Below are 22,920 nucleotides of genomic sequence, written 5' to 3' on the forward strand. Positions count from 1 at the left end.
TGTTTCCTTAAGTCAAACAAATAAAAACATATAGGTTAAGATTATGTTCGAGTAAAAATAACTTCAGCTTTTCTGATAGTTATTGAGTCTTTATGTTTTTATTGCTTATCATAAGAAGTGAACATGATAAGTTTTAAAAACATGGATGTACATACATGTATCTCCCCTGTTATACTGTTATCAAGAACATACATGTACATGTAACCCATTTCAGAAAAAATAATACTCTGACTGTATTATTTAAATCCCAGTATACATGTTGCTTTTCTTAGATAGGAAAAGCAATCATTCTTTTGGGATTTTCATATATACTGTCAGTTTCATCTGAATTTTGTTTACAGCCCAAGACGTGTGTAAAGTATTGTAAATGTCCTTCAAGAACTGTAATATTTCCTGTGTCTATACAAATTTAAAAGACACACTAATCTAGAGATGCTCATAAAAAAATGGAAAATTAAGTTGAAGTGCTTCTAAGTCATCAATCATTTTGAGAGCAATGGGGGTGGTGGTTGGGATCTTTTTTGAAAAAAAATATGTTCAAAATTTTGGAAAAACAATATTTTTACTCATTTATTAAAAAGAACTTAAAAACGATTTCTACATTTCCCCCATTATTTAACAAAGCAGATTTTTTAATATTATTATTGATTTTGCTTGTTGTTGAAATATGATTAAAAATACTGCACTTGTCCAATATATTCTCGTCTGATGAGCCCCTCTTCCTTTTTGTGCCTAAGGGGTTTTAATGAGTCTCACACTGACAAGTATGGTGCTTGCTAATATAGGCAATGCCTACTCCAAATTAATTAATTGTTGAATTGTACATTATTTAAAATAGCAGAATCAAATTCACAGGATTCCTACGTAAGTAGCAAGCCAGGTACAAAATGTATATGTTATTGATCAGACTATGCTGCGAGTGTACTGTATCTGCATGTTTCTGCATCCTTGCTGTTACAAATGAACAAAAAATTCTCCTTGTTTGTGCTCACTTTTCCTATTCATATTTGACTGTGAAAACGGTCTGTAATTACAAATGTACATGGACAAAAATGTCAATATTGTTATTTTTCAAATAAAATCTGACATCAATGTTATGATTAAGCCCGGCAAATATTTTCATTTTTCCCGGTCAATGTTGTCATCTAGACATTACAGAAGGTACTGAATAACAGCAAGAATTATGCAAAGCCTGGGAGAAAGTAAAACTTGAGAAATCAACATCACCTCAATCGCTCCAGCAACTTGTAAAAATACTAAAATGCATGCTGAAAGTGAGAGAGATCGTTATTGAGAAAATAAAACTGTCGGCATTAAATAATTACCTGGCCCTCTTGGTGTCCCAAGGCCATTCCTCTGACATCACTTTAGTCCTTCATCAGTAAGAGATTCCGCTTTTTTCACATCATTATGTTAAAAGCAAGTTTTTTTCTATCATATCTTCATTGTTTTGGTTTCTGCAAGTGTCTACTATCTATTTCCGGTTCATGATAATAATTAATTTCCGGATCAACTCGGTACATTCCGCCGAAAGTTTGCAATGCAATCATACATATGCAGACGAAATTCCCCGTTAAGCCGTTGAGCGGGTGAAAAAGTGTTTAAAATAAAGAAAAATCGTAAATATATACATATATAACGTAAAAATAATTGGTTGGCACATAGTTAAAGTTATTTTTTTATAACTTACTGTAAAATAAAATGTATAAAAAACTACCCAAAAAGAAACCCAAATGGAATATTTATATAATTGAGAAATTACTCACACATCATGATTTTCGATATCACTAGTTTGCCAAAAAAAAATTCACAATTTTTTTTTGTTGTTGTAGGTTTAGATGGAACAAATAGATGAATGATCACTAAACTTCAAGTTTGTAAGTTTTCAGCTTGAAATTCAATTAATCAACATTCTGGGTCAAAACTGTCAGTCAGATCAGCCTAACTTAACCCATAATTGTTGAAATCTGTCGAGGTACATGTGCTTCTCAACTAGCCACAACTATTTCACAATTGATAAGCTATAGCCAGTGTGCTTCAAATCATCATATACTAGAACTGTAACTATTTTCCTGATGAAGTCTAATAGAAAATTAAGGGTGCTCACAGATTTACAAATATATCCAGCCATTTCAATTTTTCATCTTCAGTCTTCATTATCAAAAAGTATAAGACTTGTATCATTTTAAAGGTAAAAAAGAGTTCCCTTTTTTACATCATTTCACCATAAGTTTTCTTCTGTGGGAGTTAATCAACAAAAAACAGTAAACAGCTCTATTTTTATTGACAAGAGTATTTTTTAAAAACACTTACACTGGAGTACAAGACAAATAACAATTATCAAGTATAAGAATAAAAACAAAAAATCAACAACTATTTATTAATGTACTGTCTATATAAATCTACAAATTTCATTTCATTTTTTTATTATGTCTACATCTCAAAATAAGAGATGTTAGACAATAGTCCTTTTTCATATTTTTGACTTTATACTTTTTTGTAATCTGAGAGACTGGTTTACTATCAAATTGGAACACTGGACAGCAGAATTCTTCAAATTCAAATTATTTGATTTATTAGAGCCAGAGTAAGTACATAAACACTTAGTTAAACCGTTCAGGTACTTACCTAACTGAAAATAGTTTACAAGAAAAATGTTTACTGTAAACTCGTAAACTTGTGCAATATATAATTCTACTCTGGATAATATTCCCGAGTATTCATGAAATAACCCTGTATTACTATACTAGAAAAAAGGACAAGTTGCTGTTTCTATGTAACAAATGAGTATCAGTATAGTGAGTATACACTTATTGACTGGGTTCGAGGGTAATAACAGTTTTATTGTCCCTGAGGTACTAACTATCTTCCGAGGCAATGCCGAGGACAATAATTAGTACGTAGGGTACAAGAAAGCTGCTATTACCCTCATATCCAGTTAATAAGTGTTTATTATACTGAAAAAACTACTCATGACATCATTCAATTTAAACTAATGAAATGAATCAAACAAAAAAAAAGTCTGGGAAATTTGATTGTGAAATTTACCATAGAAGGAAAATATTCAAAACTATTTCACCAGGAAGGGTATTGTTATCTAGACAACTTAAAAGAATGAAACAACATAACTACTGTAATACTTTTGTATAGTAAAATAAGTACTGAAGTATAATACATGTAAATATTATTACCATTATGTTTAAAGAAGCACCCTGGAATATTTATTTTTTATACATAAAAAAAGGATTATTACTAGCAATGTCAGTAGTACTCCCATTGTAGTATTCTCAATATAAAATATGACATTATGTCATGGTAATGATAATATTTCTCTGACTTTCTTGTCTTTTTCCAACATAACACAGAAGTGTCAAATCAATTAAAACTCAATTATCTCAACTGTACTTCATAAATGTGAGCAAATGTAAGCAACAACATACTGGTGATATTAAGTACAAAGTCAACATCAGTATCGTTTATGATAAAATGCACATAATAAACAATTGTGAATACATGTATTAGTGCCTTGTACAAGCAATAAGGAAGCAATTAAAATGATTAAGTAACACTCAACCTAAGAATCATGCAAAATGTGATACATGGTTGGAAAGCCAACATATTTTTATTTTTGATATTTTGTTTATAATGTTATAGTAAACAGAAATTAATATGTGGCTTTTCATATAACCCTAGGTCTTAGGAGATATGTATTCTAGAATTCAAAATTAAGGGAGATGACTCTGTAAAAGACACAGAAATACGACAGAATCTATTGGATTTTCCATGAGAATCATCTCCTGTGACCCGACAGATTGGAACGTGTAATTACACATTTGATCATATATACCCATAAAGCAACTTAAAAAACAAGGGTGTATCAAATATTACAGAATCTGCATGATTCTTACTGCTGCTTAATAGTTTTTTTTATACAAAATTAAGTACTTATAAATAAAATTAAGTACTTGACAAGTTGCAAAACAATGAACTTACATCCCCTTCTAGTAATTTACATGTATATAAGTTCAATTTCATGTACATTACAAAATTCTAACTAAAAATCAATGACATTTTAGCTTAGTAAATTGTGCAATAAAAACACAACCAACAACAGGTTCCACTTGTCATTTTGCCATGGTTATTCCCAGTAGTAGTTGGCAAACTTGAAAAATTCTAAGTTGCATGGTAAATAGGAAGCAGAGTGGAAAGCTAGAAAGGCAAGACACAGTACAAGTCATCAGCTGATGGCATAAAAAACATTAAAAAAATGTCATGTAGATGCTAAGCTTCAATGGAAAATTATACAAAAGTGTGAACAAAATAAACAGATTGACAGAAAGGTTGACAAGGTGACTCCAGTATGGGTGTTAGTATTTAATAATATAATACACAATGGTCTTTTTTATAATTAAATATGACCATTTTTACTGTTAGAAAAGATGTTGTCATTTTTATTTATTTTATCTTGACTGATTGATTATAGTTTAATGTCCTATGGCAGATATCATATGCAATTCAGGATGAGAACAACTGACCAATTGAACAGACCCTGAAAAAACTCAGAAAAAAAATACAAATAAAAATTTTATTTCCAAAGATTTCATTACTGAAATGATATAGGGTTTGTAAGTCTCAATCTAGTTTCATCTTCCTTTCTGAAATCTCTGTCGTAGAATGTATTGAAATCCAATCTACATTTCATTGTATACTTCGAGGATCTTGAAACGCTGCATAACAATGCAAAATCTTCTATTTTATGCCTTTCTTAATATTTAATCATGTAGAATATGATATTTGTCATTTATCATCAGTATTTTTCACACAAAAAAGACGTGTTGATTTCAATATTGAACTCAACACAATATTAACGACGAATGTCCGTGCATTTGAATGGTAGATGAGGACCCATTCTAATTAAACAACAGAGTCATGGGATGAGACTTACACAACCTATTACAGTACAAAGCAGTAAATCTAATTGGTAGATAAATTAGTAAGAAAGATTATGGACAGTATCAAATCTAGTGGGTTGACTGCCTTAATACGCAAACATACTTAGTAGACATTCCCCTTCAATAAATCTTTTTTGAGCCTAAATCTTTGTATTTGAGGTAGATTAATACAAAATTAAGTCACAGTCGTTATAAACATCAAACAGGAGGTGATTCATGCATGTTAAATAATTTATTTGTTAAAATTATTTCTTCTTCTTAAGCATTTACAGACCACATAATCAGTCTTAATAGTTTTCAATAGTTATACTTCTGAGATGAGAATTATATAGATTGTTCATGAAATTGGCACATTACAAGCATTTTACTTCTTGAAATTGGAGATTAAATTGGAGACTATTACATGGCTTTCTCCAAAATACACATCAGTAAGCACAAAGGACTAAACTTACCTAAAAATATAGGGCAAGTAATTCTTACAGCATTGTTTGTTCAATGATTTTTTTCTGCACCACAAATTACCTCTACAATTGGCAGTGTCTTAATTTCATACAGAAATTAAGCTAATGGGTGACAATACAGGATTTAATACTAAAGTCAGCTATATATACAGAAAGTTATACTGTGAGGATACTTGTATCAACAAAAACCCCCTTTTTGTAGTATGGCAAAACTTTCCTGGATTACGTATAATTATAATTATTATGATAAATTAAATGCTTACATTTAAAGTTAGTTGATTTTATGATCAAATTTTATATGTCAATGGGAGATTAATATTCTGAATACAACTTCCATAAAGATTACGGTAACAGCACTTCCAAAGTTCTACATTCTACATCCTACCTTACCATATAACCAGTCTAAATATTTTAATGTCATTCAGACAAAACAAGTAAAAGTACAAACATTGAGAAATATAAACATAAAAAAACTCTAGCTAGCAAGTCTTATTGCAGCATCTTCACATCGAATCTTACTTAACTTTACAATGTCTTCAGCAAGATCATCAAGAGTTGTATATCTACACTTGTCAAAACTGAAGATATCACAGATAAATCCTAACACTATATCCTGTGAAAAAAAAATAAACAAAGCTAATGTTAGATATTTAAACAAATAATAAAATTAATTTTATATAACTCAATGCTTCATTAAACAACAAGGAATATTGTGTACCTGGTATATTTTAAGTGAGAATTTTACTAAGAATTTGAAGAGATTTATTCATCTATTTATGTAGATATGAGAAACTATTGTTTTATATGTAGCTAGATAAAGTTTTACCGATGAAATAATTTACTTTTGGATAAAAGATAATTTTCTTGAAATGATAACACACTTCATAAAGGAAACAATTTTTGTTCATAATCATGAAAGTTTGTTTACTAGTGTTTTGTTTTTTTTGTTTGTTTTTTTTTTTCAGGGGTCTGGAAAGATTCTTTATTAAAAAGTCTATTTTCAATCATTTTCTTTTACAAATAATGAAGATTTTAATGGGACATTTTCAGCTTCAATGGGCCCATCGCAACTGCCTTTTGCAATCACTGCCACTGATACAGAATTCTTACTTTAAAGTAGAGACAGATTTCCTTTAATGGCGACTCTGGTCCCAGAAAACCCCACGCTAAAACTGGACTTGTGTGTTCTGATATATTATAAAACCTCTTTATAAAACCATCTGGTATCTGTAAAACAAAACACAGGAATAAGGAAGGTGACACACAATTGTGTGCAGGTGTTTAAGACTTTATCAACAAAATGGTACATCTAAAGAACCTGAATTCCTCACCATACTCTTTGACCCCTTTCTTTTTCTTTTTTTTTTTTCTAGCAGTGGACATTTTTTTCCAGATGGATAAAAAATCAATGCATTAACTCAATGCAAGATACCTCAAGGAAAAATCCTACCAAGTTTCATTGAATTCTGATCTGAAGTTTCAGAGTTGAAGATTTTTTTTCTCCTAATAATTAAGCTATTCATTACAGTTATGCAGATATTTACAAAAAAAACTACAGTTTGACCCAGTTCTCAATTTTTAGTAAAATCAGTCATGTTCTTCTATGGATCAAAAACAAACATGAAGCATAAACTTTGTGCAAGATATCCTAAGACACAATTCTACCAAGTTTCACTTAATTCAGTCGAGTAGTTCTAGAGAAGATGTTTGAAAACCTGTAAGAGTAAACTATGACAACAGCTGACACCAAGTGATGGCAACAGCTCAGATGTCCTATGGCCAAGTGAGCTTAAAAGATAAAATAAATTCCAATGCTGTAATTTAAGAAAATATCCATATCCTCAATCTTATTAAAATCAACAATTAGAGAGTAATCAAGGGAACCAAGGTTATAGCGGTAATCAAAAGAATGTAATCCAGGGACAAAGACCAGACATGGAAAACAGACACACACAACAAAGAACATAAAGTAACTAAAATTATACATACAAAGTAACAAAAGTAAATGAGCAACTCGGACTCCACTAAAAACTGGGAGCATGGACCAGGTGCACCAGTAGGGTAAGCGTCCTCTGCTTTTCTAGAAACACCTGCCAATTGCTCATAAAAAGTCAAGTCGGGGTAGACAAATGAGGAAAGGAAAACTATGACCCATTGAATAAATCAGTTTTCATGGTGCTGATGGATACACCATAACGATCCACGAGTTCATGATGACGACCATAAAACTTCTGTAGTGATGACTTCAATCTTGTAGCAACAGATTCCTGTTCCAGAAGCAATTCCAATGAAACATATAAGGTATCTCTGGGAGGCACTTACTCACTGATCATTTTATTAGTCATGGTGGGCCTTGGAACTTTTTAAAAAAAAATTTACTCATCCATTGATAAAAAAAAATAATAATAATCTGTATATTACCCAATACCTAACAAGGCAGGTTTTCAAATAAAAACTTTGCGCTTTAACAAAAACAAATTTCAAATCCCAGGCCCCCTTTAAGGATATTAATGATCCGTGCCTTATTCACCATAGAGGTAAATTTAAGCTAGTATATTTAAGCAAAGCTAAGTCTATATTTCTATCAATTTTTCAATTTTTTTACAACCACCCATATACATATGTAAAAAGTGCCTTTCCCCTGAACCTAATATGTTTTAATGGAACATCCCTTACAATAACATACTCTATAGACTTCTATATTTCATATGTATATGATTGCAATCTTGAACATGTTCCATAAAACTTACATAATCAAATCAAAGCAGTTCAAATCATGGAACCTTTATTATTATGTGCAGTCAAAATTGGTAATTTTTTAATTATGAGTCTGTTAATGGTGGAATGTCTAAAATACAGTGAAACTTGTCCAAACAAAACCCAGAGTAACCTGTGTAAACCAGACACTTTTTAAAGTCCATATCAATTTAAATGTATTGTGAACCTTGGTACACCAAACACTGTCCGAACTGAGCACAATTTAAATAGCATTCCAACAAAGAATCATGCAAAATGTGATTCATGGGTAAAAAGCATACATATATTTATTTTTGATATTTTGTTTGAATTGCCATAGTAAACAGAAATTAACATTCAGTTTTTCATATAACCTGTGTTCTTAGGAGATAAAAATCTTATAGAATGTACAGTAGAATTCAAAATTGAGGAAGATAACTCTGTAAATGACACTCAAATACAATATAATCTATTACATTTTCAATGTTGATTATCTCCTAAGAGCAGGCAGATTTGAATGAATAATTACACATTTCATAGTATACCCATAAAACCACTCAATTACAAAAATAAAATATGTAGCCTTTATTCAAGTGTTCTATAGTGTTAAAAATCAATTTTGCAGGTACAATTTTTCGCACTTTTCTGTCCACCACGAAAATAGCGAAAATTAGTACATTGCGAAAATTAATACTGTTACAGTAATGTGGAGTAAAAGTACTTCCTACTTACTTTTAGCATTCTTCTCTTTGCTTTTAAAACTGACCAAACAGCTGTGGACAAAGCCTAAACAATAGATATGGTACATACATGTATCTAAATTTATTTGATCTTTAATTACATTACACTTGATCAGAAATCTATGTGCCACTTTATAGGAAAGTGTTCCCTTATGCAAGATTCTGGCCCTGTCAATTCACAGCAAAAATATTAGCATATCAGCTTAAAAAGACTTATTGGTATAATACTATTTCAAAACATAGTCATTACAGATTGAGCGATCATGTCATTAATGTATAAAATAACATAAAAAAAAAATTTATGCAATTTTTGATAAACCCTCACATTGAACATATAGGTTTGAGGGTGGTTGCATGAACTGCAAAAAAGTTTTTAATAGCAGAGTCAGCACACCCCAAATTTCTTTATGAATTTTGACAAAGTTTAATTACAGGTGCAATTTAATATAAACCCAACATACCCTTTGGAATGAGTAAAAATTAATTTTCATCTTACAGAAAAATTTGGAACATTCTTATGATATCAATAAAACAGAGTGCATGTATCAGTAAATGTAAACCACTGACACTTTTTGTGGCTGTAAATCATACTGACTTAATGACTTAAGTACCATTCTGTGTAAGAATCAGGCAAGGCGTGGCACATCATAATTCTCGATTTGGTCTTTTTTGCCTCAAACATATTCAAATACATCTAGAAAACAACTATTTAGCTATTTAAATTTCTCCTGAAGCATTGGTGATGTAGATATTTTTTGACTGCTTATATAAGGAAAAACTTTGGGAAAATTTCCTGCCATTTTTTCATAGTGCATTTCAACTAAATTTGACCTATCAATACCTTAAAAACGCACACTTTACAAACACTTATAAATAATTTGTTGAGGTTATGAGGTATAAATACTTGGATAATGCAATAAAATATCTGTGTATTTTTTCTTCATGTGCCACACCTTATATACATTTTGCCTGATTCTTAGGTGGAGGAGTATTTAAAATCAATTTCAAACAATGCTACAAATAGAGTACATACATTTCAAGTAAAAAAGAACAATATTCTACTACTAATGAGTACTTTAATAATTTAAATGTCTTCTTTTTTTTTCTTCAAAATTTGAGTTTATAAACTTACGGTTTCCTTAAAACCATTTGACAACCATCTGTTTTGTACAACTGTAACCACTGATGTAGGGGGGTTGCTCAAGTCATCAAATGCATCCATCAGTATAAAATCTAATACAATGTCATAAAATGTAAAACATTTCACCTGAAATCAAAGAAATTATAACCAATACAATCAGACAAGAACAAGGTAAAGTGTAAAATCCCCTAAAGGTGTGAAAATGTGATCCTGGAATTTTTATGTTCCAGCTATAACCTTGATTAGTGACATTGAAACACAAAAGAATACCTGATTTGTATAGAACTTACAACATACTAAGTTTTGTAAAAATCCATTGAAGAATGTTAGTTCTAGAGTGTTTAAAGGGTCGCTAGAGAATGATAAATAACTTACTCCTCTTCCCTTTAGTTCCTCTTCCATCTGTGGCCAATTACTAGATTTCTGAACATAATCCATCATCTCATCATAGGCCTGATAGAACTCCTCTGGATCCTGAATTACATACATACAATTTGTCACAACTTAATGAAATAAAAAATACGATGATCTGGTGATTGAAGACTTACTTGCATTTCAAATTTTGAGATGAAAAGAGCACTAATTCCTGAACATTTAAACCTAACATACCAATACCCCACAATTACTGTAAACTTTACCTTTTTTATAGTCTATAAAAGTGATTAAGTTAGAGAAGATATGATTGGCAGATTTTTCAATCATCATCTGGAAGCCAATAGTATAACAGATGCAGATCACTACATACTCTGATTGGTCAAGTGCCGACATTGAAAACAAAATTAGCAATTAGCAGTAAGTTCTAAATATGAAATGACAAGTATACCCTTTCAGCTTTGATCATCATATCCCCTATAATCTGTTTTCCCATTTTCTTAAAATATTCTTTATTGGTATTGTTCTTGAATATAATCTGAAAAACAAGAAGAATTTAAAAAAAAAAACAAGTTGCTTGTACAACTTGAAATACTGTGAGCAAGTGCACCAAGCAGATACCTCTTCAAATGACTGAGTTAAATGTATAGCCTTTAAGTTAAATCATCTCCCTTCGGAATCTTCTAACATAAACAATATTCCTCTACGCACATCTGAATATGATGCCTGACATACAAATAAAATTTCATCAAAATCCCTTGAGTGGTTAAGAAAGAGTTGTGCTGAACATGTTTTAACATGTAAAACCCTTAAGTTAGATTATCTCCCTTTGAAGTCCTCTGACAGCGACTATATTCCTAATGAACATCTACATAAGATGTCCAACCTTCCTGTAAAATTTCATCAAAATCCCTAGAGTGGTTAAGGAAGAGTTGTGCTGAACATGTTTTAACATGTAAAACCCTTAAGTTAGATTATCTCCCTTTGAAGTCCTCTGACATCGACTATATTCCTTATGAACATCTACATAAGATACCCAACCTTCCTGTAAAATTTCATGAAAATCCCTTGAGTGGTTTAAGAGTTGTGCTGACACAGTTTCATAATGATTTTTCCTACTATTTTGGGGAAGGGATCTGGAGAACGTGCAACTGGGAAAAAGAGCATGAAAATTGCAATTTTGGGAAATAACCTAATTGCATGTACATAAGGGCAATCATTTCTAAACAGTATTTAAAAAAAAATTCTTGATGCAGACCACTTCAGTTTCCCTTGTATTGAAGTCCATGAGGTGACCATGGGTGACAAATTTGATACAGAGGTTTGGTACATCTTACAAATCCCCATTTTCATAATGTAAAAATCTTGAGACAGTGTTTCAAATCACAAATAGAAATTACATTGATGAAATCCTGGAAATAAGGAGTATACATTCTCTAGTTTAGGAATTGCACTGACAAAGTTTTAACATGTAGATTGTCTTTGCTTCATGTCTTCACATTTTATTATTTAGGCCATGTTTTAGGATTTTGACATATATGAATTATCTCACAGCTGACACTTCAGTTTTTTTTGTCAATATTTATTATATATTAAGAACATCTACCTCCATAGCCAGTCTCAGGCAATGTAACTTGGCAAGGAATTCAGTGTCTGATAAACAATGAGTCATTTCAGTCCTACAAAGTATAAACAGACAATTATAATGGTACTTATAGTTTTCATTCAAACAACATACAATATATATCACATATTTTTTAATGTAAGAATTTTCTGGAATTCTGACAACTGCAAATAAAAAGTTCTAATGTTTATATTACTGAGAAAATCATATTGAGTGGCCGTCTCTTAAATTAAAACATAATTTAAAAAAAAGTTGTATTTCAACTCAAATTTAATAATATGAAGTCTGTCAAGTAATTCCAATGTTTACATATATTTTCGAGTGCATTTATAATATCACGATGGATGTACTGAAAAAAATATCTGCAAAAAAAGTCTATGATTTTTCGATGACCAGAAACTTGATTATACATGCAAACAAGTCATTTTAATATCAGGTTTCACAAAGTATTATCTCTTTTATTCAGTAACAACTGGCACTTTGGTTCAGGTCAACTCAACTGAATCAATGATGAACCAGATCCTTCTACTGGTTTTTGTCTGTGGTGAGATGCAAGGGACAAAAGCACATTGCATAGGAAGGAACAGTAAATTTTAAAGTAGTAAAATATTTATTTTCAAATTTTGTTGTTTGAAACATTTCATCCAAAATTTCAGTTGTTGAAAATACTAATCAAATTGATTTTATATTCCCAGGTGGTAAAGAAAAAACAATCAGACCAAGTACAAAAAAACCTTATTTCTTTCCCCTCTCTCTACCTACCCACTGTAAATGATCCTAACCCAAAAAGTTTTTATGCCTTTTAATCTTTTGATTATTTTTTCTTGTAATTCATTTCTCCACATGGATCATATACCATGCACCTATGAAAAAAGTGCTTTGAGCCTACCTACCTACCTACCCTGTTCTGTGATGTAATGTTAGGAGAGGGGAAACAACACATTTTGAATTGTGGCCTCAGTAGAAAAACTTAGATTTTGCATGAAATATATTCCAGCACTGGGTGTTTCTAGCTTAAGGGTTGTTTGATGTTTACCAATTGCATTCATTAGAGCATCTTAAAATGAATCTACCATAAAAATGTATTAGTTTACATAGTCATAAGCCAACTTACAAGCCTTGCAAGAGCAGTGTTTTCACTATTTTTTCTCCTAAATGGTCAAATAAAAATTTGAACAGGTCTAATCTATTAATTTTGTATTGAATGATATGTAATTTTGTCCACTTGAACCGGCCAGACAGGTGTTTGAAGTATGCAAATTGGCCTCCAGCCTGTTCCTGATGAAAACACTGCAAAAGTGCATGCTTTTTAATAATAAAAAGTCACACGAAAGATTATTGTAATAAATTGTATTTTAAAGTTTTTTTCTAAGGGTATTTTAACATGTATAATCATCTTTCACAATCAAAAATTTTATTATTGTATCAAATAGAAAATGTTTAAGTAACACTCCAGCTAAGAAACATGCAAAATGTGATACATGGTTGGAAAGCATACATATTTTTATTTTTGATATTTTGTTTAAAATGTTATAGTTAACATAAATTAACAAGTGGCTATTCATATAACCTGTGTTCTTAGGAGATGAAAATTATATAAAATTAAGGGAGATAACTCTGTAAATGACAGGTTGGAACTAATAATTATACATTTCATAATACAGACCTATAAAGCAACTCACTAAAAAAATAAAAATGTGTAGCCTTTTTGGGGTGTATCACATATTACAAAATTGTATCACATACATGTATTACAGAATTTGCATGATTCTTACAAAGACTCCTACTTTCTGGGAAATCAGCATGCATAACACAGTATCTTCTCCATATGGTGATGAACTTAAAAAATCCAGGAATATCATATACCAGAAATAGTTAAGGACTTTTAACATAGCAAAAACTATCTTAATTTAGATTAATAAACCTACATTATCTCAGTAATTTTCTTATTTAACCAAAAATTATTTCACTATATTGACCATATTTTTCATGACTACATGTACATGTATATCTGATGAAAGTTGAATTACTCTTTATTTACTATTGACTGATTTTTTTATTCATAAAAATAACTACTTTTGGTATTTTCTTACAGAGAACGGACCAGTACTTCATGCAATGCTGACAAAAAATGTCATTCTTAAAGCTCTAAATGATGTAATTAAATTTAACGATGTCAGGATAAATATTGGCAATGGCTATATCATACAAACAGGTGAATTCACAGCTCCAAGAAAGGGGATTTATGTTATATCAGCTATTGTTATGGCAAAAGACAAACTTGGTGTGCATTACTAACTGAATATTAACAATGACCTTTACTACAGAGGTTACAGCAGAACAACAACTGACTTTCGTTAGTTTTGATTAACGTTCAATATCAACACTTTTATAAAAGCTCACTCACTTATTTTAATATTGTTTGTTTGTTAAAGGGTACCTAACTATATAAAACATGCACTCTGAAAATGTTTCTTACATTTTTCTAATGAAAAGAACAATTTTCCTTTTTGTAATACAAAACAGTTCGGTATTTAAGGAGGTAGACCTAGGGTAAGGGGCATAACTCTTGAAATCAGTGATATGTTTGAATTATATTAAATTTCACCAAAGCATATCAAGCTTTTGTTTAAAACAGAATGATATTACTCGAGTTACTTAGATGCTTACATGAGATTGATGGAAAATGCAAACATTGCAATGATTTGTAATAGTTGTGTCCCTTAGCCTAGGTCTACCTCCACGATTTGTAAGAGGAAAAAAAGGCTTACCTCAGTGTTCTACAAGTAATACTGCCATGTTTAAGTTCTAACAGACCAGCTTCATACAAGGGTAGATGTTGAAACATCTCTCTGTGGTTGTCTAAATCTGATAAGTTTGCCATCTAAAAATTTATGTACAAAATGTATACAGTAATAGTGACAAAAAGCACACTTTTTAGGGTGTTTAAATTGTCTTTGGTTAGTTTCAGGCTTTATTATTATTCAAATTAAAAAATGTCTTTACTTAAATTTTTTTAAATCCTTGCTGCTCATTTTGTGCCTTTGAAATACATTACGATTAATTTAGACTCTGTATAACTTATGAATAAATATTTAAATATATTACTGCACATACCAGGAGTATGACCTGTTCAATAGTTATCAATTGATGTTACTTCATTAAAACATTTATTTTATACCATAACCTCAGAGTAATGAAAGTTTATACAAATTATTATACAGATAGCAGTAATCTATCAAATGTTCCCCACGTAATAAATTTAGATAATTCACATGTGAAATAAATTCTGAAATTTCACTCTCAGACTTTCGGTACCAAAACATCATAACACATTCGTCTTACATCAATTTTATTTTATGTGACTGATGATTAGGAATATCAATCTACCAACCACAAAATTTAAACCTTATTTGAAAATAGAAATAAATCATTGAGAAAATCTATATAATAATTATGATAATCAATTAATTATCATGAATACATAAAAATTAATTATTGTGCAAAGAAGGTTAGGAGATTTAAGTACTCCTCTGTCTAAGAATCAGGTAAAATGTGTATAAGCTGTGGCTCCCAGGAACTTGAATTGCTTTCATTGTTAAATTTTGCCGTTCAAAGGCAATAAATTCAACAGGAGATGTCCAACAATTTTGATTCAAGAAGATTTAGGTAGTACTTATCATAAGGATCATATCAGTAATTGAAAGTTTCTTTCTACCTATCATAGTTTCTAAGATATTGGCTGAAAACTTAAAAAAAATATCTTATTTTCACCTTTCAAAGGCAATATCTCTTACAAGGAATTGTCTGACAACTTTGATCCCTGGAGACATTTCTAGGCCTTATAATGAGGATCAATTCAGAAAATGAGAAAAAAATTGGCTAAACCTTGCAGTTTTGGAGATATATGTGAAAAGATACGGTCTGACCCATATGTTCTATTTTTGGTAATGACGGCCATGTTTGTTGACAAATCAAAAATCCTGACAAAAGTTGCATGCAAGATACCCCAAGGAACATTCATACCAAGTTTGGTTCCAGTCAGTCAAGTGGTGTCAGAAGAGAAAATTTTTTAAAGAAATAACATTAAAAATAGCAAAAAAATGTTGAAGGTCAATAACTCCAACATGGCTTATCAGATTAAAATTTGACCACTGATAGATCTCATCAGTGCTTGGGCTAAAGCTAACAGCTTTGGAGATGTATGCAAAAAACTACTGTCTGACCCCTATGTTCTATTTTTAGTAATGGCAGCCATGTTTTTTTATGAATCAAAAGACTCCACATCAGTTCTATGCAGGATACCCTAAGAAACATTCATTTCAAGTTTGGTTCCAGCTGATCAAGTAGTGTCAGAGGAGAAGATGTTTCAAAGAAATAACATAAAAAATAGCAAAAAAACATCAAAAAAGGGCAATAACTCCAACATGGCTTATAAGATTGACACGAAAATTTGACCATGGACAGATCTCATCATGCTGAATACTTCTACCCTGTCAGAATTTGGCTAAACCTAATGTGCCATGTTTTTTGAAGAATCAAAAGACCCCACATCAGTTCTATGCAGGATACCCCAATGAACATTCATAACAAGTTTGGTTCCAGTTGTCAAAAACGTAGAGATTTTATTGCATTATCCAAGTATTTTTACATCATAACCCCCAGAAATAACAATTAAAGTGTTTGTTAAGTTTGCCTTCTAGAGATATTGATTTGTCAAGTTTAGTTGAAATGCACTTTGAAAAAATGAAGGGAAAATTTTCCTGCACTATTCCCCTATATAAGCAATCAAAAATATATAAAAAAATACAGATGCTTCAGGAAACATCTAAATAGCATTTTGACTGTTTCCTAGATTGCCTGATTCTTACACAGAATGGTACTTAACTGCTGATTATGTTTTGCTTATGTACTTATTCCAGTTAATTATTCTATAATTAGTAATAAATTACATCAGTTGCTGATACAAATGAATCCTGGTCACTAATAGACCCAGTGTCAAGACTCTTTCTCTCTGACATTCTGTCCATCTCTGAAGCAAAGGCTGTGATGGCCGAGTCAAATGCCACCTGATCTGCCTGCCTCTCACACTGACGTTCATAACTGTCAATCATTCTGTAGGCGGAGTCCAACAACCTTTCTAACTGGTGGTGAAGTGCAGCAGTCTCAGCATCCTGACATTTGTAAAAATAAACCAAAATCAAGTAAGATAGTTTTACTGGAAATTCTACTCTGAAAAGTTAATAAATCACAAAAAATGTCAGAGCTTTTTATACTATTTTAAAAAAAATAAATACATGTACATGTATCACAAAAAAAAATACTGAATGCAAAATGTATATGTCCTACATAATAATGAAAGTTTTCCCTATCTGATATTATTTCTAATGTTGAATTTAATTGAAACTTAAGGTTAACAACTATTTATTCCATATTTGATTTGTGGATATTTTAGTTGGCCTTATTAATCTATAAAATGCCCCCTCATCAAGGCTACTGATTTTAATTAACACACTTATTGAGTTGTCCTATGTATAAAGTGATTATATTTATCTCCTACATCTGATTTGTCCATGTCTGGTGACTTTACACTACTTCCATATCATTTACATCACGAAACTTTGTCAAATTGAATGGTATTGCTCAAGTGTGAAACGCACCTGAAGTTGCTAAATAGTTATCAATGGAACCTCTTTGTGACTCCACCAAGACAAAGTGTGTTGGGAGAGCTACATCATTGTAACTATACTCTAACTGGATTTTACTCACTTGTAATGTGACAGGTACGGCTGGTAAAACAGGATATGCTTACCCTTCCGGAACACCTGATGTCATTCTTGGTTTTTGTGGAATTTCATATTGCTAGTGCTTTACGTTTTGTGTGATGTCTCGTTTTTTTTTTATCTTCAGTTTTTATGTGTGATTGTATTTATTCGGTTTGCTATATTGTGTATGTATAGCGTATGTTTCCTGTTACTATTTCACCTATCATTGACACTTCAGTATATTTTTGTCGACAGTTGCCTTGCCATTCATGAAGCATATTCTGTCCCAATGTTGGTTATTTTGCATAACCTGGTAAAAAATTATAATCAATCCTTAAATAAATGTGATAAAGTAATTAACCTGTATAGCTGGTTTTGTTTGGTCCTCTGTAAAAGATAATTTCATTGTAGCATCCTCCCAGTAGTTGACTGCATTCTGCAATGTTTCAAACCCTGAAAATAACATGTCATTAATGACAATTTATAATCAACAAGCTGTATATTTCATTAACACAAATTTGTTTCATTGTTTTCATGTCACTTGGCAGACATGTATTTTATGTATTTGCATAATGATTATAAAGCAGATATAACTCATTGTCACATGGGGAGTCACACAGAGGCAGAGTTATATCATCAGGATTTGGAGTCAAGAGTAAGGGCACAGTACTGCTTGATCTGGAAATTACCACTAGGTAATAACTAGGTAATAAGTAGCATTCAAGCTAAGAATCATGCAAAATGTGATTCATGGGTGAAAAGCCTACATACATGTATGTTTATTTTTTAAATTTTATTTGAATTGCCATAGTAAACAGTAACATTCGGTGTTTGATATAACCCAGATAAAAATTATATAGAATGTACTGTACAATTCAAAATTAAGGGAGATAACTGTGTAAATGACATTCAAATAAAATAGAATCTATTGGATTTTCAATGTTGATTATCTTCTAAGAGCAGACAGTTTGGAATGAATAATTACACATTTCATAATGTAAACCCATAAAACAACTTAATTACAAAAAAATATGTAGCCTCTTTTTTTTGGGTGTATCACATTTTTCAGATTTTGCATGATTCTTACAAAGACTTCTACGTAACAATAGAAGTTACCTAACTGGCATAGTTGTATAGGAGACAGCGAAGCTGTATCTATAGCTGTATGAGTAACAGTAGATACAGATGAGGCAGCTAGGCTGGACATCGATCCAAACTGAGCCTTATGTCTGGACAAGGTAGAACTGCCTGATGGACTATCAGCATGCTTCCCTTTTCCCATAGAAACATCTGAAATTATATATACATATAACAGTCTATACAAAATTTGTGGTACTGCGTTTTTCATTTCCATTGGTTAGTACTTTGGTCTAGAAATGACTTCATTTGGTTCAGTAAAGAAAGCCTTGGACTAAATTTCCAGTAAAAACTTGAAAGTAAGGCAAAAATGTATAAAACTATTTTTTCTTAATAAATACAGGTAAAGTATGCTAAGAATACTTTGTAGTACATGTAATAACATTAGTTAGTTATCTGTTAAGAATAAGAACTCTCAAATCACAAAGTTTTAAACAAAATTGGTGAAAAGTAGTTTTTTTCTTAACACACAATCCTGATCTTAGCTAACTTAACTAACACATTTGTATAAAATCTACATTTTGAGTGAAATTTGCATTGTAAATAAATTAAACTAAGTTGATTTTTTTTTCATTCAAACATGTCATGCATCAACTCTTACACATCAAGTCTAACCAAACAGTCTAGCTCCAAAGTTCATGAAAACTGATATGCCTTACATGGTCCTTTAAAAAATTCTGTCAATCCAATCTAACATCTCTACCGGAAAGTTCACAATTACGGTTCCTAACAAATTATGCCAAAATTTGGTGAATCTGGACAGTCAACAGGGCCAACTTTTTTTTTGCAAACTCTGTAGCTAAAGAGCAAGACAGGTTTTTAATTACTGGCTACTTGTAGATTGGCTTGAAAGGAAATTCTTACTTATCCAGAGTACAGCTAGTTGAAATAGACCAGTTCCAATTTCAAAAGGTCATCATAATTGACAGCTATTCAAACTTGAAAGGCAGTGTCCAAAAGATCGTGCAGGTGTTCAGTGGTATTTAAGTAGTATACATTGGTATAATATAAGTCTAATTTCTACCTAGAGAGCTATTTAAACTACTCAGTAGCCTACCTAGATTTGTATTGAAATTGGAACTGATCAATCTCAACTAGCTGTAAAACTTATTTATACCTCCATTTAAGTAACCATTTAATCTAGTACTGTGCTCACTGCCATCAGGTACCTGTCGAGCTGACTTCTGTCCTCGTCTTCTCCAACGAAAATATGCAGTAATAACACCCAATATTGCCAGCCCTAAGGATACTGTAGTAACAACTCTTCCCCTGTTAACTGGTAATGTCAATATTGGAAACTGGACAGGCCATTTAGATGACATTTTGACCTGAAATACATACATGTAAAAGACAAATTAGGAAATAAAACTGCATGTATATTTAAAAATCTCTGCATTTCATCTATGAAGTTATTCAGCACCAGGTTAAACATTATCTGAAAAGAAGATCAAAACAAATCAGCCAAGAAACACCTACATGTCATAACTGAAAACAACTACAAATTATGAAAAAAGTGGAAAAAATGGACCACAAAAGCTTAACAAAAAAAAAAGATACAGAGAAATACATGTACATGAATGAAAACCTAAATAATTTTTTATTCAGTATCTCTAAAATATTAACATTTTACATGTACAATGTAGTTCAATCAATTTCACATTCCAAAAACATTAAAATACAAAAGCAAACTCCAAAAAAATCTTTTTAAAACTTTATGAAAACATATTTATATCTTAACAGCATATTTTGAATTTTTTCTGACAATAATTCTAGATCTAAACAAACAGATCCAAGGAATGGTGTACTAGTCATATCCCTCTCTAAAATTGGGAAAAAAATTGTTTGCATGATAACTTGATTTTTCACTAATAATACCACTCAAAACTTTAAGCTTAGCTTCGCTTGACTATATTTACACTGTCCCTAACCTGAAATCCAGGATCCGCCCTCTTTATGTTCATGCATACAAAATTTACTTACTATTTCACAATGGAAAAATTTATCAACAAAACCAAGAACAGAAGCCTTAATTCTTACTTATTTATGCTTTAAGTAACCTTATAGCAAGGTTATCCTATCATAAGAAGCTTCTCTTCGGTGATGTGCTTTATGTCTATGAGCATAGCTCCTATGAACAGTACATGTAGGGTGTTGGACACAACTGCAATGGAAGCAAATTGCTTAATGTTCTCAATTGAATCGGTCATCACTTAAACCGTCTGAGCAAGATAACTATTTACAAATCTTTCATTATGTCAAATTTAACTTGTCCCTCTACCTGGCACTTTTACTCAGAGGCAAACACTAAAAAGATTGAGAAAATTCAAGAAAGAGCTCCTAGATTTGTATTTAGGACAAAAATTCTCCCTACGAAAAGTTGCTTGAAAAATCACTACTCCCATCCCTTAAAATCAATAAGCATTGAAATATCTAAGATCAATCATACTGAAAGTCCAATATTTTTACAAGATCTTTCGTCAATTAAGAATAATTCCTATAACTTATGTGTGTATTATGATAGTGCTTTATATGTTTCACTCTATGCCATGTGTATCATACATGTCTTTTTTATGTTTGTATATATCTGCATGCATGTATGTTTTTTAAACATGTTTGATGTTTGTATGCCTATATATAGTCTATATATAGTTGGTATAAAAGCTCCAGAGAGCTTATGTTATTTGTAATATGTACTCTTTAACCTGACTTTAAACTTAAAGCTGCATTAGCTGCCAAATTTGTTCAGTTTTGATTCTACTGAAATTTGCTGATTCAATGAAATAAGTTAGTAGTAATGCAATTGAAGCAATAAATGTCGATAATACCTACAGAATATTGTGAAAAGGTTTTTCTTTTAATCATCGAAGATCGATAGCTCTGATCTAATTATTTTACGACATCACTTCTGAAAATTGCCAACAGGACATTCACCTGGGTTAAAAATACTTTAACCTTTGTGAAAAATATCAATAAGGGATACACAGGTAAGCACGTGTTTTGTTTTCAATCATTTCATCTACTTCTTGATTCGTTTTCAAATTAATAATGACCATATTTGGGCTACATTATATCACAATAGGTAAATTTAAAAAGGGTCCTTGCGTTATATTCGAACTTTTTTCTTTTACGATTTGAGTCTGTTGGTCTTCCTTACCATTGAATAACCACTTTCGCTTTGCAACCAGATTTATTACTATTAAAGAAGTGACCCTTACAGCATGTGCACGGATTAAGGTCACCAGAAGTCACATGCATACAAATTTATCTAGGTTGATTTTTTGTCTTACAAGACAATAAATATACAGACACCCATTTCATGTATTTAATGCATTTTATTTGTGGATATCAAATGAAGTTATACAGGAAAAGTACAATTTACTAGAAATAATTAAAAGTTAAGGTATATTTCATCAGAAACAAAAATTTACGAAAATGACAGTTAATGCAGCTTTAGTTACTTACTTACAAACATTTCCAATTGGGATGCCAATGGTGGGTTAAACATGATTTTATAGTGCCCTAAACCTCCAAATTAAATTATATATTGTTGTTTCTGGTAAATTGTGGTATAATCAGGTGGAACAATTTGCAACACGAAATAGAGTTGTTATTAATGTTAAAGGACCCCAGTGTCTGCAACTGCAAGACCAAGTTAAGTAGCGACTTTTAATAGTATTCTTTATAATTATCCCAGGAATTATAAGTTAAAATTTATATTGGGTTATAAATTACCTATATATGGTCATATGTTTTTGCTTAACATATCAGAATTCAGCGTTATAAACATAAGATGAAGTTAATCAACATAAAATGAAACTACAAAGGGAGGTAACTGCAAACAAGCAATTATAAAACATTCCCAACATCGGTCGTATTTCCGGAAAATAATTAAGAATATCTATACCTACAAACAAACTTCTGTTTGTATCAAATTATGAATATATGGCATAAAGTATTTTCTACACTGTCTGATCATTTGGGATGCTAAAGTG

At 31.1% G+C, this 22,920-nt stretch overlaps 2 protein-coding genes across 4 annotated transcripts in view; both read right to left on the bottom strand.

Moving 5' to 3' along the window:
- LOC148611961 (ral guanine nucleotide dissociation stimulator-like 1) overlaps positions 1 to 1,491 on the bottom strand; it is a 39,072-nt gene extending 37,581 nt beyond the window's left edge. Inside the window, exon 1 of one of the 2 annotated variants that reach the window (XM_088593009.1) lies at positions 1,326 to 1,491. In XM_088593009.1, the coding sequence (XP_088449135.1) occupies positions 1,326 to 1,352 (27 nt within the window). In that variant the 5' untranslated portion in view covers positions 1,353 to 1,491. The remainder of the gene's footprint in view (positions 1 to 1,325) is intronic. The other variant, XM_088593007.1, reaches the window with a different exon arrangement.
- A 776-nt stretch (positions 1,492 to 2,267) lies between these two features.
- Positions 2,268 to 22,762, bottom strand: LOC148611962 (mitoguardin 2-like). Of its 2 annotated transcripts, none has more exons than XM_088593012.1 (13): positions 22,661 to 22,762; positions 20,046 to 20,256; positions 18,908 to 19,081; positions 18,153 to 18,244; positions 16,979 to 17,200; positions 14,798 to 14,910; positions 12,009 to 12,081; positions 10,854 to 10,940; positions 10,406 to 10,504; positions 10,022 to 10,156; positions 8,882 to 8,935; positions 6,524 to 6,640; positions 2,268 to 6,026 (listed from the first exon to the last, which is right to left on the bottom strand). In XM_088593012.1, the coding sequence occupies exons 2-13, from the start codon at positions 20,248 to 20,250 to the stop codon at positions 5,889 to 5,891; spliced, it is 1,509 nt and encodes a 502-aa protein (XP_088449138.1). In that variant the 5' UTR covers positions 20,251 to 20,256; positions 22,661 to 22,762; the 3' UTR covers positions 2,268 to 5,888. The 2 variants fall into 2 exon arrangements, with proteins under 2 accessions (XP_088449138.1, XP_088449139.1); XM_088593013.1 differs by lacking the exon at positions 22,661 to 22,762 and adding an exon at positions 20,966 to 21,077.
- Positions 22,763 to 22,920: the final 158 nt, after the last annotated feature.

Source organism: Perna viridis, chromosome 7 (assembly GCF_037379345.1).
Source record: "Perna viridis isolate PV_CMFRI_1.1 ecotype Kerala chromosome 7, ASM3737934v1, whole genome shotgun sequence".
NCBI lineage: Eukaryota > Metazoa > Mollusca > Bivalvia > Mytilida > Mytilidae > Perna > Perna viridis.